Source organism: Aphelocoma coerulescens, chromosome 18 (assembly GCF_041296385.1).
Source record: "Aphelocoma coerulescens isolate FSJ_1873_10779 chromosome 18, UR_Acoe_1.0, whole genome shotgun sequence".
In the NCBI taxonomy this organism is placed as follows: Eukaryota; Metazoa; Chordata; class Aves; order Passeriformes; family Corvidae; genus Aphelocoma; species Aphelocoma coerulescens.
Genome location: NC_091031.1, coordinates 7,671,009 through 7,692,359, shown reverse-complemented (window position 1 = coordinate 7,692,359; position 21,351 = coordinate 7,671,009). Strand labels below are relative to the sequence as shown.

The 21,351-nt window shown below is 53.8% G+C and overlaps 3 protein-coding genes across 10 annotated transcripts in view; 1 reads left to right on the top strand and 2 right to left on the bottom strand.

Moving 5' to 3' along the window:
• The window catches only part of UNK (unk zinc finger), a 42,816-nt gene extending 34,273 nt beyond the window's left edge, over positions 1-8,543 (bottom strand). For 3 of the 5 annotated variants that reach the window (XM_069032878.1, XM_069032881.1, XM_069032882.1), the window contains exon 1: positions 8,363-8,542. In XM_069032878.1, the coding sequence (XP_068888979.1) occupies positions 8,363-8,460 (98 nt within the window). In that variant the 5' untranslated portion in view covers positions 8,461-8,542. Of the gene's footprint in view, positions 1-8,362 lie in introns of all 5 variants that reach the window. The other 2 variants (XM_069032879.1, XM_069032880.1) reach the window with 2 other exon arrangements.
• Positions 8,544-12,084: 3,541 nt separating this feature from the next.
• H3-3B (H3.3 histone B) lies at positions 12,085-13,784 on the top strand. Its single transcript, XM_069032670.1, has 4 exons — positions 12,085-12,204; positions 12,624-12,765; positions 12,842-12,995; positions 13,083-13,784. The coding sequence occupies exons 2-4, from the start codon at positions 12,638-12,640 to the stop codon at positions 13,209-13,211; spliced, it is 411 nt and encodes a 136-aa protein (XP_068888771.1). The 5' UTR covers positions 12,085-12,204; positions 12,624-12,637; the 3' UTR covers positions 13,212-13,784.
• Positions 13,785-14,478: 694 nt separating this feature from the next.
• Positions 14,479-21,148, bottom strand: LOC138120379 (uncharacterized). Of its 4 annotated transcripts, none has more exons than XM_069033007.1 (16): positions 20,746-21,144; positions 20,329-20,436; positions 20,173-20,245; positions 19,878-20,034; positions 19,750-19,795; positions 18,853-18,911; positions 18,711-18,746; positions 17,664-17,716; positions 17,268-17,400; positions 16,993-17,189; positions 16,724-16,769; positions 16,558-16,623; positions 15,985-16,044; positions 15,748-15,830; positions 15,496-15,590; positions 14,479-14,746 (listed from the first exon to the last, which is right to left on the bottom strand). In XM_069033007.1, exons 1-16 carry the CDS (start codon positions 20,780-20,782, stop codon positions 14,712-14,714), a joined length of 1,284 nt encoding a protein of 427 aa, XP_068889108.1. In that variant the 5' UTR covers positions 20,783-21,144; the 3' UTR covers positions 14,479-14,711. The 4 variants fall into 4 exon arrangements, with proteins under 4 accessions (XP_068889108.1, XP_068889107.1, XP_068889109.1 ...); XM_069033006.1 differs by lacking the exon at positions 14,479-14,746 and adding an exon at positions 14,756-14,862 and having other exon boundaries at positions 20,746-21,148; XM_069033008.1 differs by lacking the exon at positions 14,479-14,746 and adding an exon at positions 14,756-14,862 and having other exon boundaries at positions 16,993-17,081; positions 20,746-21,148.
• Positions 21,149-21,351: the final 203 nt, after the last annotated feature.

The window sequence follows — 21,351 nt, the reverse complement described above, 5'->3', positions numbered from 1 at the left end:
GCAGCAGCCTCTTTGGAAAGGCTTTCATTTGTGAACAGACATTTTCTGCTGTGAGTTTGAAACAAAACACGGTGATTATCTAACAAGCATGAACCTGCATCCATAACACATGTGCCAGCACAAAGATAAAAGCCAACCTTTACTGGTAGATTTTGAAGAATCAATGTCAACCATTCAATCGATTTTCTTTTCCGCTCAGCAGTCAAATCAGACTTCATCTGTGCCTGCTGTGGCCCAGTGGACTCTTTCAACACTCCACAAGGCAGGCACATGTCTGAATAAAAGTCCTGCACACTCTGGTGTCCAAAGAAGCACCACTGCAGGTTGATACCAGCTCTCCTCCAAGGGGAAAGCAGGCAAACCCCAGGCTATGTCACAGCTTCTCACTTCCCCCTTCCCACTTTGACCAATCAATACATGGATAAATCTGGTGGCACTCTCATGATATTTTAAATGTGCAAACAATATTTTTTTTGTTGCTGTAAAGCTGCACAGTTGTCCTCAGGCATCTGCTGTTTGTATTTCTGCTATGACAGTAGCAGTCAAGTGCCATCAATGAAAACTCACGGTCTATTGAAAACTTTAGAGGAGAAAAAAAATCACCTCTGTGCACACTGGGTGTGGACTGACAGCTTCTTTTTGAGCTCTGGTGACACTCTGAAGACAAAGGATAACAACTAATACTGACTTTAATTCTTTTTTTTTAAATTAAATTTTTGAATTTTAAAATCATAGAATGGCCTGAGTTGAAAACGACCTTAGAGATCATCCAGTACCAAATTCTAGTTCCAAGCTCATCCAGAATAGTTTCAAAAAACTAATTCCCTTTCCATATGGCAATGACTGCGTATTAATCAAAACAAATTCTAGGCATACAGTGATAAAAAGCCATCCCACCTTAATTTCTTAGCTTCACTTAACAGTGCCATCAGTCTAAGGAAGGCAGTATATGCTCACTGAAATGGATTTGCCATTTTGACCAACAGATAGTTAGAGATGGTATGAGACTTTTCTCGTCTGACCACAAATTCAGTGCAAGTTTCTTTTCTACCACTGTTCTAACAACTTAATTCATTTAAATGTCTCTGACTTCTAACAAGAGATAAGAAGCAGGCCAGTATTGAGCATTTCAGTGATCTGGCTCTTTTATTGCCATCATTGCACTTTAGCGTTTAGAATTGCTTAAAATATCTCTTTCAAATACGACCTAGAACTTTCCTTGTTGTAACAATCACCTCCTAAACTTGAATGAACACTACAGCAGGATGAGGGTCTGTGAGTCAGAAGCCAGCCTGCACCAGAGCTAAGGAGAGAAGGAATTGTTGGTATTCATTTCAAGGGAACATTCATTCCAACTGATATTTCAAATGTCAAGCTGGTATTAACTGCATCAAGCACTGATCAAAATACACAAGACAAGAGATTGCTGAGAAAATCATCACAAGCATCTAAATTGGCTGTCAGCACTAGGAGGAGTTTGGAAAGGTACAAGCCTTTAGCCTCCCTATGCATCCTTCTGCTCAGGCTGTGTATTTTTGATGCCCTGATATAAAAGACAAACTCTCTCTCAATAAATTAGAGGGAAAGAAGGTAGCTAAGAAACAGCACTTGCTCCACAGCCTGCTGACACGTGACCACCCATTAATTTAGGACACTGGGGGGGAACTGCTGGCTGGCTCTGTGCACACACAGCTTTCAGCAACAGCTCTGTACCTGATTTGCAAGTGATGTGCTGAACATTACAGAAAGTTTATAGAGTACATAAATTCTTTATAAGATAGAAGCTGCTGTGATTTACTCCCTCTTATAATTCACAATTTCATCAAAATCCAGTTTAAAGAAGAAACTGACATAGTATTAAAAGTCAATGACAATTAGACCAAAAAAAAAAAATCTTAGCTGAACTGATGTAGGCAACTCTTAAGCAAAGGGACCAGATAACTTCTCACCATCTTTTTCAGCCTATTTCTGCTGCTTTCAAAAAGATGTATGAAGTTTTTAAAAGCAGAAAGTTAATGAAAGGAACAAAACCTCTCCTCAGCATCCTCTGAAAGTGAACGTGGCTCCTCACGTCTGACAAGCAGGTTCTCACGAGCTTCGACACAGCAATTAAAGACATTATTGCCTCTTTATTTTGCTCCTCTCTTGGAAATTACAGCTCCTTTAACAGGGACCACAGAAGGGCCGTGCCCCTGCCCAGGCTCAGCCGGGTGCATTAACATAGTCCCCAGTGACAGCTCATGCTAATATGCCACACAGTAAGTGTGATTAACTGATGTCCTGACACATTCCCTCCTGCCACGCTGTCACAGGGGCAGAGACATCCAGCAAGCAGCCAGGCAGGGATGCTGGAACACACTGCAGGAAGGTTTTCCCAAGGACACTGGTCAGACCCCTTGGAAGAAAAAGGCTGAGTGTTTCAGCTGCTCCTAGAAGTTTGTAAAACTTTATTCTGGAAGAAGAATAGATCTAAAGACAATAAAATGTTAAATTCCAACAGAATTTTCCTTAAAATAAAGCCAGGCAATATAAAAAACACAGACAATACATAAACTTACAAAATGAGAAAAACTGGTATAACGGGAAACACTGAGCTCTGAGGTTCTCAGGATCATAGAATAAATGGAACCAGAAGGGACCCACAGAATCACCAAGTCCTAGATTTTCTAAAACAATGATTAACCTTAATTTTGCCTCCCATGCCACAAAAAACTATCCTATGTGCTAATGTAAGCAATATATAACCATCAACATAACACGTTTCATTACATTAAAAATTAAAAAAACATCTTCCACATTAGAACAATTCTGCACCATTGAACCCCTCTCCTCTTTCACAGAGTTTTGGATTTTTGGAACACCAAACCTTGCCAGACCAAAACTAATTCTGAAAACGTCACAGCAGTACACGAAGCTTTTTGCTCTGCAAAATATTGATATGACACCTCTAGAGCAGTTATCCATATGTGAATTCCCTGTCAGACTGATATCCAGAAGTAGTCAAGAAGTGGAAATGCAGCAAGCAAACCACAGGTCCAGCCCCACTTCAACACAAGGGAAAAACCCCTTTTTGCACTGACACATTTAGGGCACAGATTGGGCACAAACACCCCTCGCCAGCCCCTCTCTCAAGCTGCAGCTTTTCAGCACTTGGCCTTTGAAGAACCTAAAATCTGAAATGTCCTTTTCATCACATGTGTTCGGTGGTGAGAGCATACTGTGAAGGCAGCTCTTCCTGTTCACACTCCAGCACTTTATATTTCCAACTTCCTGTAACTATTCACACTTCCTAATAACAGCTGGCAGTGGACATGCATTCAGTGAAGTTCACACAGACTCAAAAAAACAGCAATAATCATAACAACCAGCTTATACTTCCCTGATAAGATGACATTTACAGGTAATGATGTAGTAGACCACTGGTAAGTCCCAGGTTTAGAAGTATTGACTCACTCTGTGCTTTCCTAAGGGTATTCCCTTACATTGTACACAATACAATAATAATATAATATATTATACATCTTCTGTGCTTTCTCCAAAGGTACTACCAAATCTGAAACCTAAAACCACCTGGGTTTCTTTTTGTTGTTTTTTGTTTCCTGGGTTATTTGGGCATTTTTTTTCTTTGTTTTGTTGAGGGTGGCTTTTTTTTTTGTTTAAACAACAGGCCTAGTTCCTACTTTTTGTATAAGTCCATATCAACTTATTGATCTAAGGGTTATCACCAGTAAAACCAAAGCAGAATTAGGGCAGTAGTTTGTTATTTCAAGAGTCCTGATGGCTTAAAAAGAACACAAAAGGCTTCTAAAAACAATATCCAAAGCTTCAACTCATCCAGAAGGGTGTGAAGACCACCTAACTCAAACACATCAAATGTATAATCTAACAGACTGTGCAGGCAAATGTTATGGGCCCTGGAAGAGCAAACAGCAATCTTGAAAAATTGCTAGATACACATCTGGTTTTTGGTTTTCTTCCCACAGACACTCAGTCTGCACCTTTGAGATCAGGCATGTCATGTTTGCTCTGCTCGTGGTAAGACACCATCCACTGATAAGAAGATAAGGATTACTCTCTGCTACCATGAATGCTCCGAGGTGAGTTTTTGAGTGCTGTTGGTTTTGAGTAAGAATTCACACGTAAGATTTTGAGATAAATAAGACTTTAAATAAGCACACCTATGGTCTTGGTAATTTTACTTCTTCTTCACCCATATTTCCATCGCTGTCCTAATCTGAGTTCCTATTTAAGGCCAAGAAACCACCTGACAAGGCACAATGCAGACACAAGAATGTCTTTGATTTCAGTTATAGCCAAAGTATTGCACTAGCTCCATTTCATTCCCATTTACAATGTCCTTCATTTGATTCCTCTGGTCCTTCCACGCCTAAATGGCACCAGAATGGTTGCAAGACAAAGCTTGGGTGAGCACAAGCCAGCAGTCACTACAGGACAGCCCAACCAGCCATATAGATGCAGCTCCAGCACAACTTACAGGGTACTAATCCTTCAGGAATTTCCCACAATTCCTCTCCTTGTGCAAAAGGAAAGACAAGTTTTCTGCCTTTTATGCTGCATAATCACAAAGCAAAAGAGGACAGGATGTGCTCCCAGGCATCTCACCCAGAACTCAAGTGAGGGTACAGCCGGTCAGGACACGGAATCCTGAAGGTCACTTCCAAGAGTGCTGCTCGTATTTAAGATGGGCACACTCAAGACAAATGTCTTGAGTAGCAATGACTTGGGTTATGCACAACAAATCTGTGTCCCGAAGAGTTTATCACCTAAATCAGAGTTATTTTCCAGGCCACTTCTGAGCGTGTGTACTCTGAATGCAGCAGACTGAAGGTACTCTTTGTTTTTTTATTAAATGGGTTAATTTATCTCCACCTGAACGTTTGCTTTCCTGCAGAGTTATTAAACTGACTTTCAGGTGAATGCACAGTGAACAGAGGGCCGCTCCACTTTCACTTATCTAAATTCTGACAGATCAATAAACACCCAAGCAGTGGAAACAATCTTTACAATTCACAATTAAAGCATCGAGTCTGACTGAAACCAACCACGCCAGCAGCAGCTGAACGGACGAACTGTACCAAAACAAAACTACCCCAGAGCACTCCGTACCTACAGCTCCAGTGACTGAGCACTTGCTTTCAGTTTCTTCCAACTCAAGCTCTACCCACATGTGTAGATACACATTAAAGGCAGAGGTACCTGCAGAAATAACGTGCAAGACAGAGCCGAGAAACGCTGCAAAGCCAACCCTCAGCTGAGGTTTGACAGAGCCTACCCCAAACCAAATCCACTTCCCATCCAGCTCCCACAGAGCACATGGCCCCAAGCTGATCACAGCCTCCAGGAACGAGCCTGTCTCACCCCTGTGTTCCCGGGAATACGCTGGTCTCATCCTGCTACGGGAGCTGCAGGATCACAGAAAGCAGCCCCATGCAGGAACAACATCTAATCCAGCCACCCGGGGAGAACACGGCAGCAGCCACGGAGTATTTTGTTACTCACTTGGGTTCTACAAATGGAATACCAGATCCCCAGACAAGGAGCACGCCATCCATAATTAAACAGCAAAGTTTGGCATCTACCAGTGACTTGTCTCCAGGAATATCCAGCTGCACGCTACAACTACTACCAAAGGACACAAATCATGGAAGTTTGGCCTCTTCTGCTAACAAACAGTGACAAAGGTGTGAGAGGGCATCACCAGCTTTATTTTTTCCCACATTTTCTTTTGCCGAACATCTAAAGTAAGTATAAAGGCTTCCTGACAGAAGAACTGAGGTCTAAAGTATCTAAAAAATCTCACGCAAGTAACACCAAGAGTTTAGAAATCCACACTAATACAGAAATTGGAACATTTCCTTACAAATACAACCAAAACTTTCCAAGAGATCCCCAGCACCAGATTGCCTGTCCCCAGGGAACAGCAAAGTATGCAGATAATTAAGCTTACTTGAGTTTACAACTTGTAACCTTTGTGTCATTTTATGGAAACAAACTGTATTTAAGGGGGAAAAAAAAGGAAGAAAATATTTACATTTTGACAACATACAACTTGTTCACATGAGCGACCACCAAATAATCTCCCATATGTTATCAGGAGGAGGTTTACAGTCTGATGTGACCCAATGTACACATCCTAGACTTCCGAAGGATGGCTCGCATCCCGCTGTCAGCACTCACCAGCCCCCAAACCCATCTTTCACTTATGGTTATTCAGCTCCTCTGCAACTGTTTTCACTGAAGTATTTTTAGCATCCATCTTCAAAACACAAGTTTTGCCCTCTGTAAAGAAGCTAACTGCACCACCAGGTTTGTTCCATGCTGTCCCATTTCCCTCCTTTATCCCAATATCCTCTTGCTTCTTGAAGTCTTTCCTCCTCTATTTTTCTTAATACTTGACATCCTTGTTTCCATGGTCATCCTTAGCCAAGTTATCACCTTCATCTTCCTTCATCCAGTGTCCTCACACTTTCTCAACCTCATCTCCTTTTTCTCCTTCTCGCTTTTGACTGATTCTTTCTCCATCACTGGAGAAAGTGAACTCCACCTCTATGGGCAGCTCCTCTTCCCTCTTTTTCCCTACAGCAACATTCCCAGTAGACTCTTCCATGCCCACTTCCCCCATAAAACTGTCAAAACTTGTAGAGTGCAGCAGAAACTATGCAACCTACAAGACTGTGGCTTGACAGTTCCCTAAAGATCACGACAGGATCTTCACGATGACAGTAAAACCTGGAAGCCCTCACTCTGCCACAGTATTCCAAACAACCTGAAGGAAAGGGGTGGCAGGCAGCCTGTGATCCCAGCAGCAGGCACACAGGTTGTATAGATCCATGCCTGTGAATTCCTCAAAGCTCTTCTTATTCCAGGTATCACAGTGTGGACGCAGGGAAGTCTACCACCAACTTTATGAAAATGGAAATTAAAAGCACACAGAGCACACGTCTCACTTTGGGTGGGGGCATCGACACAAGCCAGAGATACGGGTATTTCTAGGGTATTTGTAGGACAACACCCTAAAATGATAAGGGCAAACGGTTCAGCACACATATTTTGTTCACGAGGAACAGTCCCAAACTTTTCTCTTTTAAGGACAGGGAACACATGACCTATTTCCAGCCGTACCCATCCATTGCCAGCCCACCTCACAAAGATACTGCTCGCTCCCAATCCATTATCCCTATTGCACAAGGCAATGGGAATATCACCACCACAACCTCCAACTCCAACAGCTCATCACAGGCCAACTTCACACAGCTCCGACAGGTTGTGTTGCCTTGGGACAAGGCAGTGAAGTGGTCTACTTTGGTTAGGAAAGACACATTCCAGCAACAAGTGTTCCCTGAGGGAGTGTCTCCAGTAATGGAGGTGACACACACCAACGGTGTGCCCCACACAGCCCCACAGCACCCACAGCGTGTAAGGGAAAGAAGGAATGGGGCAAACGCTCATCGGGATTTCGGTGTAACGCTTCCAAGGGGGATATTCCACACACGTGTGTCATTCCCAAAGACACCTGCCCTGAAAGGGACCTGCTTGAACCCTCCACCACCAACCACTGAGGCTGCGACCCTGGGGACCTCCTGTCACCTCACCCTTCCCTCTACGGGTGCCGAGGAACCCCCAGGACCCTTCAGGGGATGGAGCACAGGGGTGACAGCCCTGGGGGGCAGCTCACCAAAACCTCAACCCTCCAAAGCACCACCACCACACAGGTGACACCCGGGGGAGCAGACCCCCAGCCTGGGCAGGGGTCAGAGCTGGGGATCCAGGAGTGCTCTCACATCCCGTGGGACAGACCCCAGCCTCGGGCGGGCTGTCACTCGAGGGTCCAGTCCCGTCACATCCCGGGGGAGGGACCCCCACCCCAGGCGGGGATGTCACCAGAGGGCCCCGCGGTCCACCGACACCACGGGGGAGGGGCCAGGGGTGTCACTCGCGAGTCCCCTCACCCCCCCGGGGAACGGATCGGGGGTGTCGCCCGGGGGTGCCCTCACATCCCGGGGGATGGACCCCCCCCACCCCAGGCGGGGGTGTCACCCGAGGGGGAGGGACCGGGGAGTGAGGGGCCGGGGGTGTCACCCGCGAGTCCGGGGGTCCCCTCACCCTCGGGGGGAGGCGCGGCGGCCCCGGTGCATCACGGGGGCTGCGGGGGGGGGGGGGTCGCTCATCCCCCGCCCCTCCCTTTCCCCCCGCCCCCCCCGGCCCGCGCCGGCCGAGGCCGGTTCCAGCCGGTGCCCGCGCGTCCCCCCGCGCGCCCCCGCGCGCGCCGCACGCTGACGTCAGGCGCGTGTTGGCGCGCGGGCGGGCGGGCGGCGGCGGGGAAGCTCCCGGCTCTACGTACGTGTAGTGCTGCGGCTTCTCGGGCTGCGCTTGCAGCGCGCTGGCGGCGCTCGCCGGCCCGGCCGCGGCGGGGCCACCCGCCACCGGGCCCTTGGACATGCCTCCCGCCTTCCGCCGCCGCCGCCGCCGAGGAGACCTTTATTATTCACTCTGCGCGGTCCGCACGGAGGGCGCCGCGCGCAGGCGCCGCCACCGCCATTGCCGCCCCGGTGGCGCGCGGGGCGGGGTGGGACTTGTAGTCCCGCCGCGCGCGCGCCGCCCGCCAGCCCGGGACGCGGCGGGCGGCGGCTTCCGGCCGGCGGGACTACAACTCCCAGAGGCGCCCCGCGGCGGCGCGGCCTCCGCGCTTCCTGTCGCGCGGGGCGCGACGGGAGGTGTAGTGCGCGGGGCGGGGGCGGTGCGCCGCGGCGCCCCCCGGTGGTGGGGCGGGAGTGGGGCCCGGGAAGCCCCGAGCCCAGCGACCGCGCCGACCCCCGGGGGGAAGCGAGCCCCTGAGGGCCACCGAGACCCTGGGGGTGAGGAGCGAGCCGCAGGGTTGCACTGAGCCCCTGGGGGTCAACGGAGCCCTGAGGGGACCCCCACCCCGGGGGGACCCCACCCCGGGGGCGGCACAGCCCGCTCGGCCCAGCCCTTCCAGGCAGCCTGGGACGGGAGCGGGGGAGGCCGGGCCGGTGAGGGGCCGGGAGTTATTTGTGTCAGGCGGCCTCACTTCCTTCCTCCCCCCCTCTTCCTCTGCCTCAGGGGCTGAGCGTGGACGCGGGAGCGCGGCCAGTGGGTTATTTTAGTGCTGGCATCGCTCATCGCTCCACGGCCCTCCCCACCCACGGGACAACGCCGTGCAGGAAGTGCCCGGGAATAGCAGCACTGCGGCCCGAGGAGGAGGAGGATGAGGAGGAGGAGGAAGGCCCAGCGAGCGCGTGGAAAACCTACCTCGGAGCAGGTGACACCAATGGCACCTGGCTGCTGGGACATCGGAGCACGGGCTCCCCGTCCTGCCCTAGGAGAAACCCCCCCCCGAAGGAGCCGTGTCCAAGGAATCGGCCGAATTCCCATGTGGAGCGCTTCCTCTGCCAATTAACTTCTCTCCCAAGGGAGGAAATGATACGAGTTTCTTTTAATAGGACTTTGATCTCTGGGGCTCCGCACAGAACCGCTCCTGGCGCTGGGATCTCCAGCGGTGTGGGAAAGGGTACACGGGATTTATCAGGCAAACACCTTTCTTACCTCTGCCAGCGCACGCAGGGTGAGCAACGTTAATGATAAACTTTAGGCCTGGTCTCTGCAGCTGGTTTGGGGAGGGAAATCACTTTTAGGATTCCTATTTACATTGATTTAGTATCTACTGCAGGCAGGCTTGTCCTGAGGTGATTTAGTAGCTTATTTCTAGGCATACGCAGGAATAAGTCACAGCATATCAATACCTCCTTATTCATCTAACCACCCTCCCTGGGAGTCTGGAGCACTGTAATTATGCAGCTCCTGGTCAAGCAGGGCTTTTCCTTAGTCGATGCGTGTGCAGGTGTTTCAGGGAATATCTCCACACACACCTGTACACCCAGCCCAGAGCCACGGTCAGCCATGAACCTGCTGGAAAACCCACTCAATTATTGAGGAATCACACCGAACACACCACCGACCTGCCCTCTGCCCAAAGGGATTTGGATGCCACAGGCTCCAATCCCTCGTGGCTGATGTTTACTCTACAACCTGGTGCTGACACCGTTTCCTCTTCCTGTTGTCTTTTGTTTCACACCTCGACACCTGCCCTGCCAAGCGATGGGGGGAACACTGAGGACTCTCCAGGTGATGTGCCCAGGGTGAATTTACTCCCACCTTTGCTAACATGTGCTGGTTTGCTCTCCTCGCTTTCTGTGTGTATACACCTGCCCCTCACCCTGCTCCACCCCAGAGGACACCTGGCTTTTCTCCAGGGTTTCAGAGACCAAAAAAATCTAAAGTATCTCTAAAACGAGAAGTGCAAGTAGCCATTGCTGGGGAAACATGGAGAGGGAAATAATTGAGGAGCCTCTGAGCTCCTGGTAACAAAGTTTCACCTGGTCTCCCGGCATTAGTGGCAGCGCAGCGAGCTCTCTAAAGTAACAAATTAAATGTATTAAACGCTGTTACCACCAGAACCGGTTCCTAGTTTTATTTTCCCAAAGCATGAACAACTCAGACGCAAAGGGAATTCTTCCCTTTCCATCTTCCAAACCAACGCAGTGAATGTTTACTTACACCTCCCAAGCCCCTCCGTGGATGCACAGCTTTTTGCCTCTGATAAATAATTAACATATTCCTTTAGAAGAGAGAAAATTAACCTGAAAATGAGGATCAGAGGCAGGGGAGATGCAGGGGAGACGACGTCCCTTGGGCAGCCATGGCCTGGGCACACGTGATGGCCCTGTCACACCACGGTGCCACGTTTGCTGGAGTGGCCGAGCGGACAGAGGAGCAGAACACCTCCCAACATGTTCCTGACATGCCAAGCTCCATCCTGGCTCTTCCCACCAGGCCAGCACTGATCCAGAGCGGAGGATGCAGAGCCTCACGCAGAGAGCGATTCCAGCTGCGCTTCGCTTTGGGAAGCTCACGGACGCCTTTGGGAGCGTCTGTTTGTGTTCCCTGCATATCCTACGTGCTACAGCTGCAGGGCATTTGGGACCTGTTCTTCTTGATCCTGGGAGCCTCCCCTTGGGGGCAGCGACCTGCCTCCACAGGCAGCGCAAATACAGTAAAATAGTGATATAAATCAAGGTATAACTTAAGGCAGCAGTTTTCCCCAAAAGACAAGTTTTTTTTACTGAATTGTTATTTATCTTAGGGAGCGAAAAGCTAAGATGGTACCAACAGGGAGCATGGATTCTGGATTTCTACTCGCAATGAAACTTTGTGATTCGCTTTGAGGATGAAGGTGACCCACAGAGTCAGAGTAATTTGGGGAATGGCAGCGCAGCGGGGCTGAGCCCCAACTCCTGAATGCTCCCTTCCCAGGGCCAAAGGTCAGGCTCTGACTCGGGGCACTCACATCCCAGCCCCGCTGCCCACTGCGAATCCAAGTCCCGTCACAACCCTTCCTTGCCATCTGGAATGATAAATCCAGGCAAGAAATGCCGGAGGCGCCGCCAGACCCCTTCCCCCCCCCGCTTCCCTTGCGAGGGCCTCCCCTCGCCCCCACGGACACCCCCGAGCGCGGGTGGCGAGCGGCCGCACACCGGCGGCTCCCGGGGGAGAGGGGGCGGAGGCGGGGGGGACCCCGCGGCCCGGCCCTCGCCTCTCGCAGCCCCCGCCGGCCGCCTCCGCTCGGCAGGCCGGGGCCGGGGCCGGCGCTCCGCGGCGGGGGCGGCCGGGGCCGGCCGGGGGTGCCCGGGGAATCCCGCGGCGCCGGCGCCGCTCGCCCCGCTCCTATTGACTTCCCATTGTGGAGCTTCGCAACAAAGGGTAGGATCCAAACCCTGCCCCGTTTCGGCCAATCAGCGCGCAGAGCGCCCACCCGCCACCGATTGGCCCCTTCTCTCCTCTCAACACCCAATCGGACGCCTACTTTAACAACCAATCAGCGCTCGGCCGCGCGCCCAATCAGCGCCGGGGAACCGGAGCACGGCCTTTGTGTGTGGTGACGCGACGGCGCCGGCGGAGGTCCCGGCCAATAGCGCGGCGCGTTGCTTGCAGGCATTGTGACGTCACCGCGCCGCGCGCGCGCCCCCACTATAAAATGCGTGTCCCCGCGGCGGGGAGGGCGCAGTGAGCGGCGCGGCGGCTGAGGAGTGGCTCGAGGTAGCACCACAGCGCAGAGGCTTCGGCGCGCAGCGCTACCGGCACCGGCGCTTCCTTCTCTTCTTACCGGTAAGTACCGGACAGCGGGTGCGTCCCGAAGCGGGCGGCGGTGCTGTGTGGCCGTTCGCGGCCTTGCGTCCTCCTGGAGCGCGGCGGACAGGCCGGGCCTTGCCTACGTGCCCTGAGTCACGGCCGGTTCCCATCCCCCTCCATTGCGCCTCCCCCCCCCCACCCCGGGGCGGCCCAGGAGGAAGGAGGAGGCGGCGTGACTCAGTCCGCTTCCCCCGGGGAAGGGAGCGGCTGGGCCGCGAGGCGGGGGCGGTGGGCTAACCGTGACTCCTCCTTCCCGTCCCGGGGGAGGCCGCTGGCCGCCTGCCCGCGGTGGGGGAGGGGGGCATTTGGAGCTTGAGGGGATTGGCTGGTGTTTCGTCGAGCTTGGGGGTGACCGGGAGAGCTGGGCCCCGTGTCACGCGTGCGTGTCTCTGTAGGTAAGTGAGGAAAAATGGCCCGTACAAAGCAGACCGCCCGCAAGTCCACTGGGGGGAAGGCGCCGCGCAAGCAGCTGGCCACGAAGGCGGCCCGGAAAAGCGCCCCCTCTACCGGCGGCGTCAAGAAGCCTCACCGCTACAGGTAAGGCCCGCGGCTCGGCCCCGGCTGCCGCAGCCCCTGCCCCGCCTCACCGCCCCCTCCTCCCTCTTCCATCCAGGCCGGGAACCGTCGCGCTCCGTGAGATCCGTCGTTATCAGAAATCCACGGAGCTGCTGATCCGCAAGCTGCCCTTCCAGCGGCTGGTCAGGGAAATCGCCCAGGATTTCAAAACAGATTTGAGGTTCCAGAGTGCAGCCATCGGTGCGCTGCAGGTACTGCTGAGGGCCGGCTGGGCCGCGGCGCTGGGGGAGCTGCGCTGAGGGTTTCTAACAACGTTTCTTCTTGTGCTCTTGAAACAGGAGGCCAGCGAGGCATATCTGGTGGGTCTGTTTGAAGACACAAACCTGTGTGCCATCCATGCCAAGAGAGTCACCATCATGCCCAAAGATATCCAGTTGGCTCGCAGGATACGGGGAGAGAGGGCTTAAGTGAAGGCTGTTTTTATGGTGTTTTGTAGTTAATTCTGTAAAATACTTTGGTTTTAATTTGTGACTTTTTTTGTAAGAAATTGTTTATAATATGTTGCATTTGTACTTAAGTCATTCCATCTTTCACTCAGGATGAATGCTAAAAGTGACTGTTCACATAAACCTCAGTGATGTTGAGCCTCGGGCTCGGGAGTGACAAGTTGCTAATATGCAGAAGGGATGGGTGTTCTTTCTTGCTTCTCATGCATGTTTCTGTATGTTAATGACTTGTTGGGTAGATAAACTTGTAAGGTACTAGAATTGATATAAATGTGTACAGGGTCCTTTTGCAATAAAACTGGTTATGACTTGATCCAAGTGTTTAACAATTGGGGCTGTTAGTCTGACCATGCATCACTGTGATCAAATGTGGACTTCCTTCAGAGGGTGAAACTACAAGTCTTAACCACAGTGTAACTTACAGTTTCCTAAAAACGTAAACCTGGCAGCTATAGAATACACTATGTGCATTTATAATAGCTATTTTATATATTGTAGTGTCAACATTTTTAAATTAAATGTTTTACATTCACATGTGAGGAGTCTTTGTCATTTGGTTTGAATGGGCTTGAAGATGCTTCTGCCTCCCCTCCTACAGCTTCCTGTAATCCTGGGCTGCTGCTGTGGCTACTTAACCTCGGCTGGCAACAGACTGGAGAACTTCTGGAATATTTTGGAGATTTTGATGATGCCCTGTAGGATCCAGGAGGACTGGCTGAGGCTGCAGCAGCTTTTGGGGGGGGCTTTTCTCTAATTAGGGCACAAACCCAGCTCTTAGTTCTTTCCTTTCCCTGCATCCAGTGGAAAGTTTATTTTGGAATTGGGACGGGTCTGGCTGAAGCAGAACCACCTGGCTGTTCCAAGCAGTGCCGGTGCTGAGGTGTGGGGGAGCATTCCCAGGGGCTGGGGCTGTGCCAGTGCTGCATGAGCTCAGTGGGCTGGTGTGCAAGGGCAACAGCTAATTATACACCCTGGGTGCTCCATGGGATTCATTTCCCACCCTGGCTTGTTTGGATGGAGTGGGATTACACTCCAACCTCCACTTCGGGCTTGGCTAAGGCTGGTCTGGGCTCCTCGGGGCCTGCTGGGCTCTGGTGGAGGGAAGTGCTCAGACCGCACCTGAACCGCGGGTAATTAACGCTGAAATTGGAGGGCACGGCTGCTCAGCCCTGCCGGAACAGGCTGCACGAGTAAGGCTGGAGTTGTCACAGAAAGCAGCACGGGGAAGTGGTTGAGCCAGCCTGGCTTGATTTATTGCAGTGAAAGTGCCGTGGTGCTCTGGGGAAAGAGCAGCAGCAGTTCCGACCAGACTCGGGGGTCAGTCGGGACTGGCTGTCCATGATGTCCCCCCAGGATGGTGGGGAAGGGACATGGAAACCTTCCCACCTCATCCCCTGGGAGTCAGGGCCTGCATCCCGCAGCTGCTGCTGGGGCCGTGGTGGCTCATCCGGCACTTCTCCCTCAGACAAACCACTCTGTGTGCTTAAATCCTGCAGCTGGAGGAACAGGCACTCCTTACCCTCGTTCTTACACACCCTCCTCCTCATCTCGCTGTCCTACCCTGCTCCAAGTGCACCCAGAGCAAACCCAGCCCTTGGCTCGCAGCAGTCCCCTGTGGAAATCCTGGTCTGAAATGATAGGTTTTAACCAAGCGTTTTCCTGTTCTCCTTGCTAAAGCTGTAGTGAAAGAGATCTCTTTGATACAAAGTGATTAAGTTCACAGATGCAAAGTTAAGCACCGCCTCCAACTTTAGGTGAGGCTTAGTGATCTCAGGTCAATCATCTGGGCAGTTCTTTCCAGGGACACTGCCTGGCAGGAATGTCCCCATGGGAAATCTGAGGATCCTCAGCAGTCCAGCTTGCATTTAGGCCAATAGAAAATAAAAAATCCCAAGTACTGGGATTTGTGAATGCTTGCTTTGGTGCTGAGCTGCAGTAGCAGCCTCAGCTCCTGCAAGAAAAGTATGTTTAAAATAACATCCCTTGAAAACAGTATTTCTTCCAAGTCCTTACTGGAAACAATGAAGCATCTGGGTATGCCTAGAAGCTGTTTCTTAAAATAAAATCATTGTCGAGTGGTCCTTAAAAAAAAAACCCACACCAGAAAAATATCTAAGTCTCTCTCCATCTTAGTAACCTCAACAAAAGGAATTAAGTCAGATCCTGCATGTACTGGACCAGAACAGAATTCCTGGTATTCCACGGTGTGACTGAAGGTAGCTGAACCCACAAACCCTTCCCTTACCGATTCTCCCGATGATTTCCTCGCATTCTTGCTCAGAACTGGATGCAAACACCAGGCAGTTGAACGTGCTCCCGTCAGGGCTCTCGGGGGAAGAGCTAAAAATGGAAACACGTCCATTATCCAGCAGAGCTCCGAGCCCAGCCCTGCCTTCAACCGCACCAGGGACCCTGCAGCTGCTCTGGACCTCGCTTGTTTATTTTCCCAGACCCACATCCCTCTATCCCCATCCCAGGGCCCACAGGCAGCGCTCACACCACACAGAAAGCGAAGATCCTGGGGCTCCACGTGCAGCGTCCCACGCAGGAGATGGAGGGGTAGGGATGGCGGCACAGCAGCTGCGCAGGGAACAGGAAGGGGCCACTGTTTGGGGCTGTGGTCAGTCCCTGTCAGCCCCATTCCTGGTTTCTACTGTCCCCAGGACCCCTCCAGCTGGGCTCCACCAGATTCCCAGCATCCTTGGGAGTCACCCCGACCTTGGATGTCACTCACCTTGGAAGAAGCCTTCTCCTGCACAAGGACTTCTGCCTCCTTCACATCAAATAAAACCTCCTGCAGGGGGGATGAGGGGGAAGAAGCCCCAGTCAGCACAGCCCTGAGCTCTGTTTTTAATCAGACGCTCGCCAGAGATTATCCAAATGCAGAGGTGATGAAGCACAGTCAACCTCAGCTTTTTCAAGTTTCCTCTGTGCTGCCCTTTTTTCCCCACTTTCCCCATTAAAATGCTTCCACACTTTAGTCTTTTCACAAACAACCCCCCAAAGGCTCAAACAACAGTGACCTGAGCCCTAAAGCAGCCCCAGAACCAGGCTCAGACTTCGCAGAGTTTTCCAAGTGCTTTCCTGCATGTGGTTGCATTTTTTTTTTCCTTAATGCCCTTTCCTATCCTGGCTGCAGAGATGCCTCTGACCTGAAAAAAACCCCACAGGGATGATGGGGTGGCAAATACTCAGCCAAGCCAAGTGAACCTGGAGCTGGCAGGAAAAAATATCCATGGCAGAGACCCTGTTTCCCTGCATTCTCTCACAGAGCCCTTCCCAGGATGTCCCCAGCCCCGGCGCTCACCCGCGCTGCCAAGTCCCTCTCCAGCACGGCAGGGATGGCCCCCTCTAGCACCTCTTTGCCACCAAACTGAAATGGAATGGGAAGGAGGGAATAACCCTTGGACACATGAAAAGAACTGCAGAAGAGACGATTCACCCCATGGCAGGTCTCTGCCCCACAGCCTCACCGTCCCAACGCTGGTCTGGCCCAGGTACCGCAGGCTGTAGAGCAGCCTGGGGAGAAAAGGGCTCGGGGGCATCAGAGGAAGGACCCCACACATCCCTCCTGCTGCTCTTTGCAGGGGAAGATGCTCCCAGCCCTCTCCTCCCCTCCAGGCCATGGGGGCAGCTTTGGCCCCACAGCCTTGAGCAGAGATCAGGGATAGTGCGGGCATGGGGCTACCCCAGTGCCAGGACTCTCAGCCCAGCCTGGGGGCTCCCCATGGCACAGACCCACCTGCCCCCCTGCAGCTGCCGCGGCTCCCCCTCACCCCGGTGCCGGGGGCTGTGCTGGAGCTGGAACTGGGGCTCCTTCTCCTTCAGGGCCTTCAGGTAGGGCAGCAGTGGCTCAAAGACGGCCCCGTTGTGCCACCGCCACCGGAGCAGGCGGAAGGAGAGCGGCTGTCCCTTCAGACTCTGCAGCACGGCCCCAGCCTGGAGGGAGGGAGGGGGGAGCAGAGGGGAGCAGGGGGGCAGAACAGGGGGACCCCCCAGCCCTCTGTCCCCACCCACCTGCCCGGGGCAGGCGTATCTCAGTGAGCAGCCGTTGATCTCGTCGAGGATGTCACCGGCCAGCACCACCTCATCCACCTCTGCCTGGCTCTCGGGGAGCACCTTGGTGACAAAGACTCGGCCATCCACGTACCTGGGGGTGCAGCTGAGCCTCAGCTCAGTGCCAGGGACCCTGCCTGGCTCCCCTTTTGTACCATGCATGACATTTCACCCATCCATGGAATGCAGGGAAAAGACACCTCACGGACAGCAGATACTGGCAAGGCTGAGCTGATAGGGAGAAAAGCACCCGAGACAGCCCCAATGCTCTCAACAGGGTATTTATTTCCCTTTTTGGGGCATTTTCAGTGCTGTGATGACCAGATCCCTCTGGAGAGGAGGAGCAAGGGTTCCTACCTGAGCACCATCCCCAGTGCTCGGCACGGGACTGTCTCGTAAGTACAGCACACCTGAAAGAGAGTGGCTAGCGACAGTGGCCTTGCCAGTGGCCGTGGGACACCCAAGGGACCCCATGCCCTGGATAATTTCTGGCACTGATGCTAAACCAGGGCTTTGGGAACCCAGGGAGAGACCAGTCCCCGGTGCCCCAGGCTGAACCAGGACCATCAGTGGCTGCTTGTCTCTGTCCTCTCTCGGGATTTGGCTGTGCCCAGACCCTGAAGGGACAAAGCTGCTCTATGGATGGGATGGCAAAGCAACAGCAAACCCTTAACTCATTGAAGAGCCCTCCTGCCTCACCCCACATGTCCTCACGCAGCCGGGGGATGCAGCTGCCCCTCCCCGAAGTCGCTGCTGTTTGCAGCAGCACTTACTGTCACATCGCATTAGCCGGGGACCCGAGACACGGCCAGCTCGGCTGGAGGCACTGGCTGTCAGAAATGCCCCAAAGCCAGCGGGATCCCAGGTTCTGCAGCAGCACCACGGCTCAGTGCATGCCTTGACCAGCCCCAAAGCTGCCTGGAGCTTTTTGGGGATTCTTTTCGGTTTAAAAGGCGGTGGAGGGATGCTCTTCATCGTTAAAAGACATGAAGGCATCCCCGCTGTTCTCAATAACACACTGATGTTCCACTGAGCAAACCAAGAACGAAACCAACTGATGCGTAATCTGTGTCAGCCCAGGGAAATGGGGATTTTTTTGGCAAGAAATCAGGGAAGGGAGCACAGGAAAACTTCACTTATATCAGCAATGTAGGCCTGGGTACTTCTCGCGCTTGGTTTTACTCCCAGGAATGCTGGGATCTGCTCCTGGTGATGGTGCAGGCACTCAGCAGTATCCAGCCTTGATAGCAGAGGCAGGTCTGCTCATCCTGGTGAACCTGAGCCAATTCACCCTGGGGTGCGTGGCAATCCCTCCCCACCAAACCATTCCTTATCTTCCTCATTTGACTTTTCAGGGAGGGCCAGGTGGCGGAAGGATGGCTCCCGGGAGCCATGGGCTCTTACCGGCAGCAGCCAGCTGTCGTCCAAGAAGCTGCAGTTCTGCAAACAAAGGAGTGTCAGCACCATCAGTCCCGGCGAGGAAGGGGCCAGGGCCCCACACTGGCAGCCCTGTGCTGAACACCACCCCACTGATTCACCACTGCACCTGCAGGTCCAGGGAGAAATCTATCTCTGTCAGCACCAGCAGCAGCGAGAGGAAGGGCTCTGCAGAGGGATGGGGATGGAGAGGCAGTGTCACCACCGGGCTCCTGGCAGCCAGCGCCTCACAGGGACACGGCAGAGGACAGAATAAAGCCATTTTCAGTGTAGCTAATGAGTCCTGGGAGCGAGGCCTTGAGACCACCCCAGCATCCAGGCTGCTGCTGGAGGCTCATCCCAGGCTCCCACTGCTGGCACAGGTGCAGCTTGGTACCTTTTTTCCCCGAATTCAGACCAAGGCTTGCAGCAGACGCTACTGACTCTGTTTCTCCCCTTAGAAGCACAGCAAAGCTGCCCAGCTCTCCTGCACAAGCCTTGTGGTCACACTGCCGGGTCTGCAATCTGCTCATGCACTGGCAGCACGGGTGATTTATAAACCATTGACGTACAGGTTTAACATGGGGTTATTTATCATAATCAAAAGATTAAAGGCTTCCTCCCTGGCCTGGCCCCCCAAAGAGCACGGCTGTGGATGGATGGAGTGCTGCAGCCTGTCAAGGCAATGCAGCCATTTAAACCCTCTGTGACACCCCTCAGCCCAGGCCCATCTGACATGGCCTCCCCTCAAAGCCAGTCTGGGTCTGCTTAAGCCAGAATCCTTGGTACAAAGGAATAACATGGAGGATACTTCAGAAAGAATTTCTCTATCCCATGCCATTAAAGCCAACCTTAGATGGATTCAAATACTGTCTAAATATTTACACCTTTTTTTCCCCCCCATCACTGCAGCAACGTATTTAGTTTCCAGCGCTAAGTTTGGATTAGAAAAATCACAGTGGACTCTTCCCCCTCCCCTGCAGCAGTGCAGTGCCATAACACAGGCTCGGGTGAGCCACCATCTTACCCCGGAGATCTTCACTGCCGAGGATGGAGCTCCCAGGATCATAAAACTGAAACACAGTGAAACGGCTCAGATTAGCCGCCGTTTCGCAGCCCATCGCCCGTGGGTAGCAGCTCCCCGGCGTGCCGCACCTCCAGGAGTCGGGGGGTCTGTGCCAGCTGCCTCACGGCCACCGCCAGCACCTTCCCTTGCAGGGCCAAGCGCAGAAAGTACCGCCCCCGGCCCTGCGCCGTCCGCGTCCGCTCGCAGCCCCCGGCTCTCCGGATGCTGATGGAGAGAGGGGTCGGCCTGTTTGGGGAGAGGGGAAGCAGCTTTGGCAGCACACGGGAGCGTCCTCCCTGCACCTGGGGTCTTTGGGGTGAGCATGTCGCGACAGACGCCGCCACAGCTCGGGTTTTCACCCCGGTCTGGCTCGGGGACTCTCACCGGCCGCTGGTCCCCGTGGGAAGCTGCTCCAGCCAGTGCCAGTAATCCCGTCTCCGGAAGCCCCAGGCCGGTTCTGCGGGAGAAACGGAGTGCGAGACCCCTCGCCGCGGGCCCGGGGACGCTGCCACCCCTGCCCGGGCACGAAGGGTCACTCACGTCGGAGCCCCTTGCGCAGGATGCTCTCCAGCAGCTGGCAGAGGGACACGAGGTGCGGCGAGGTGTCCGTGCAGGGCCCGCTGCCCTCCCGCAGCCGCAGCACCCCTCCTGCGGGGAGGAGAGAGAGCGGCGGCCCCCGTGGGTGCCCAGCCGGGGAAAGGGGAGGGGGCACCCAGGGGACAGCTCTGCACGGCCCCGCGGGGGGCTCCGACACCCCGGCACGACCCTCCCCTCCCCGGCTGCCGCCGCTGCGCTGGGCAGGAACTCGGCTAAACTTCCTCGAAGCCAAGGTCGGGCGGCGGGGCTGGCCCGGGGAGCCCCGGCACGGCCCCGCCGTCGGTCCGGTCAGACCGGTACCGGTGCGCGGCCGAGCGCTGCTGCAAGAAGCTCGCACAGGTGCCGGGGGCCCACGCTCACCTTTAAGGGCGCTCAGCAGCGGCTCCTTCCTGGCCATGGGCTCGTTGTCCCCCAGGGCCAGGCGGTCCCGCGACGGGAACCGGGAATCGGGAATGGGGAACGGGCCCCGCCCCAGGAGCGGAGCAGCCCGGCCCCACGGGCGGGGGAAACCTCACACACACACAGGTGTACGTGTACTTAAACTGAAAGCACGGCCACCGAGGTATATAGGTGTAACACACACGTATTGATCTGTACAGATACATCAATTGCATGCATTGTATCGGCAAAACCCGCGTATATGAGACACACGTGCAAAGAAGACACATATTTATCTCTACGTGTATGAGGACGGGCTTTGGGGTATGGATATACGTGTTACAAAGCCTCGGTGCCGGCCCCGCCGTAGGTACACACGGAGGGTGTGTGGGCGAGCGCTCGCCCTGTCCGTAGGAATGGCCACACACGAACGGCTGTTCCGAGGACCGTGGGAAGGGGCGGTGCGGGGCTCGGGGAAGGTGCGGGGCTCCCGGGAGCGGTGCGGAGCTCGGGCACTGTGCGGGGTGCTCGGAGGCTGTGCGGGGCGCTCGGGAGCGGTGCGGGGCGATCGGGGGCGGTGCGTGGCGC

What these genes read in the sequence shown, in the direction of transcription:
- H3-3B (XM_069032670.1), top strand. Translation starts at nt 12,638, where the DNA reads ATGGCCCGTACAAAGCAGACCGCCCGCAAGTCCACTGGGGGGAAGGCG. An exon ending in AAGAAGCCTCACCGCTACAG is followed by an intron (nt 12,766 to 12,841) that starts GTAAGGCCCGCG and finishes TCTTCCATCCAG; the next exon opens with GCCGGGAACCGTCGCGCTCC. An exon ending in CAGCCATCGGTGCGCTGCAG is followed by an intron (nt 12,996 to 13,082) that starts GTACTGCTGAGG and finishes CTCTTGAAACAG; the next exon opens with GAGGCCAGCGAGGCATATCT.
- LOC138120379 (XM_069033006.1), bottom strand. Translation starts at nt 20,782, where the DNA reads ATGGCCAGGAAGGAGCCGCTGCTGAGCGCCCTTAAAG. An exon ending in CCTGCGCAAGGGGCTCCGAC is followed by an intron (nt 20,246 to 20,328) that starts GTGAGTGACCCT and finishes TTTCTCCCGCAG; the next exon opens with AACCGGCCTGGGGCTTCCGG. An exon ending in CGGCAGTGAAGATCTCCGGG is followed by an intron (nt 18,912 to 19,749) that starts GTAAGATGGTGG and finishes ATCCCTCTGCAG; the next exon opens with AGCCCTTCCTCTCGCTGCTG.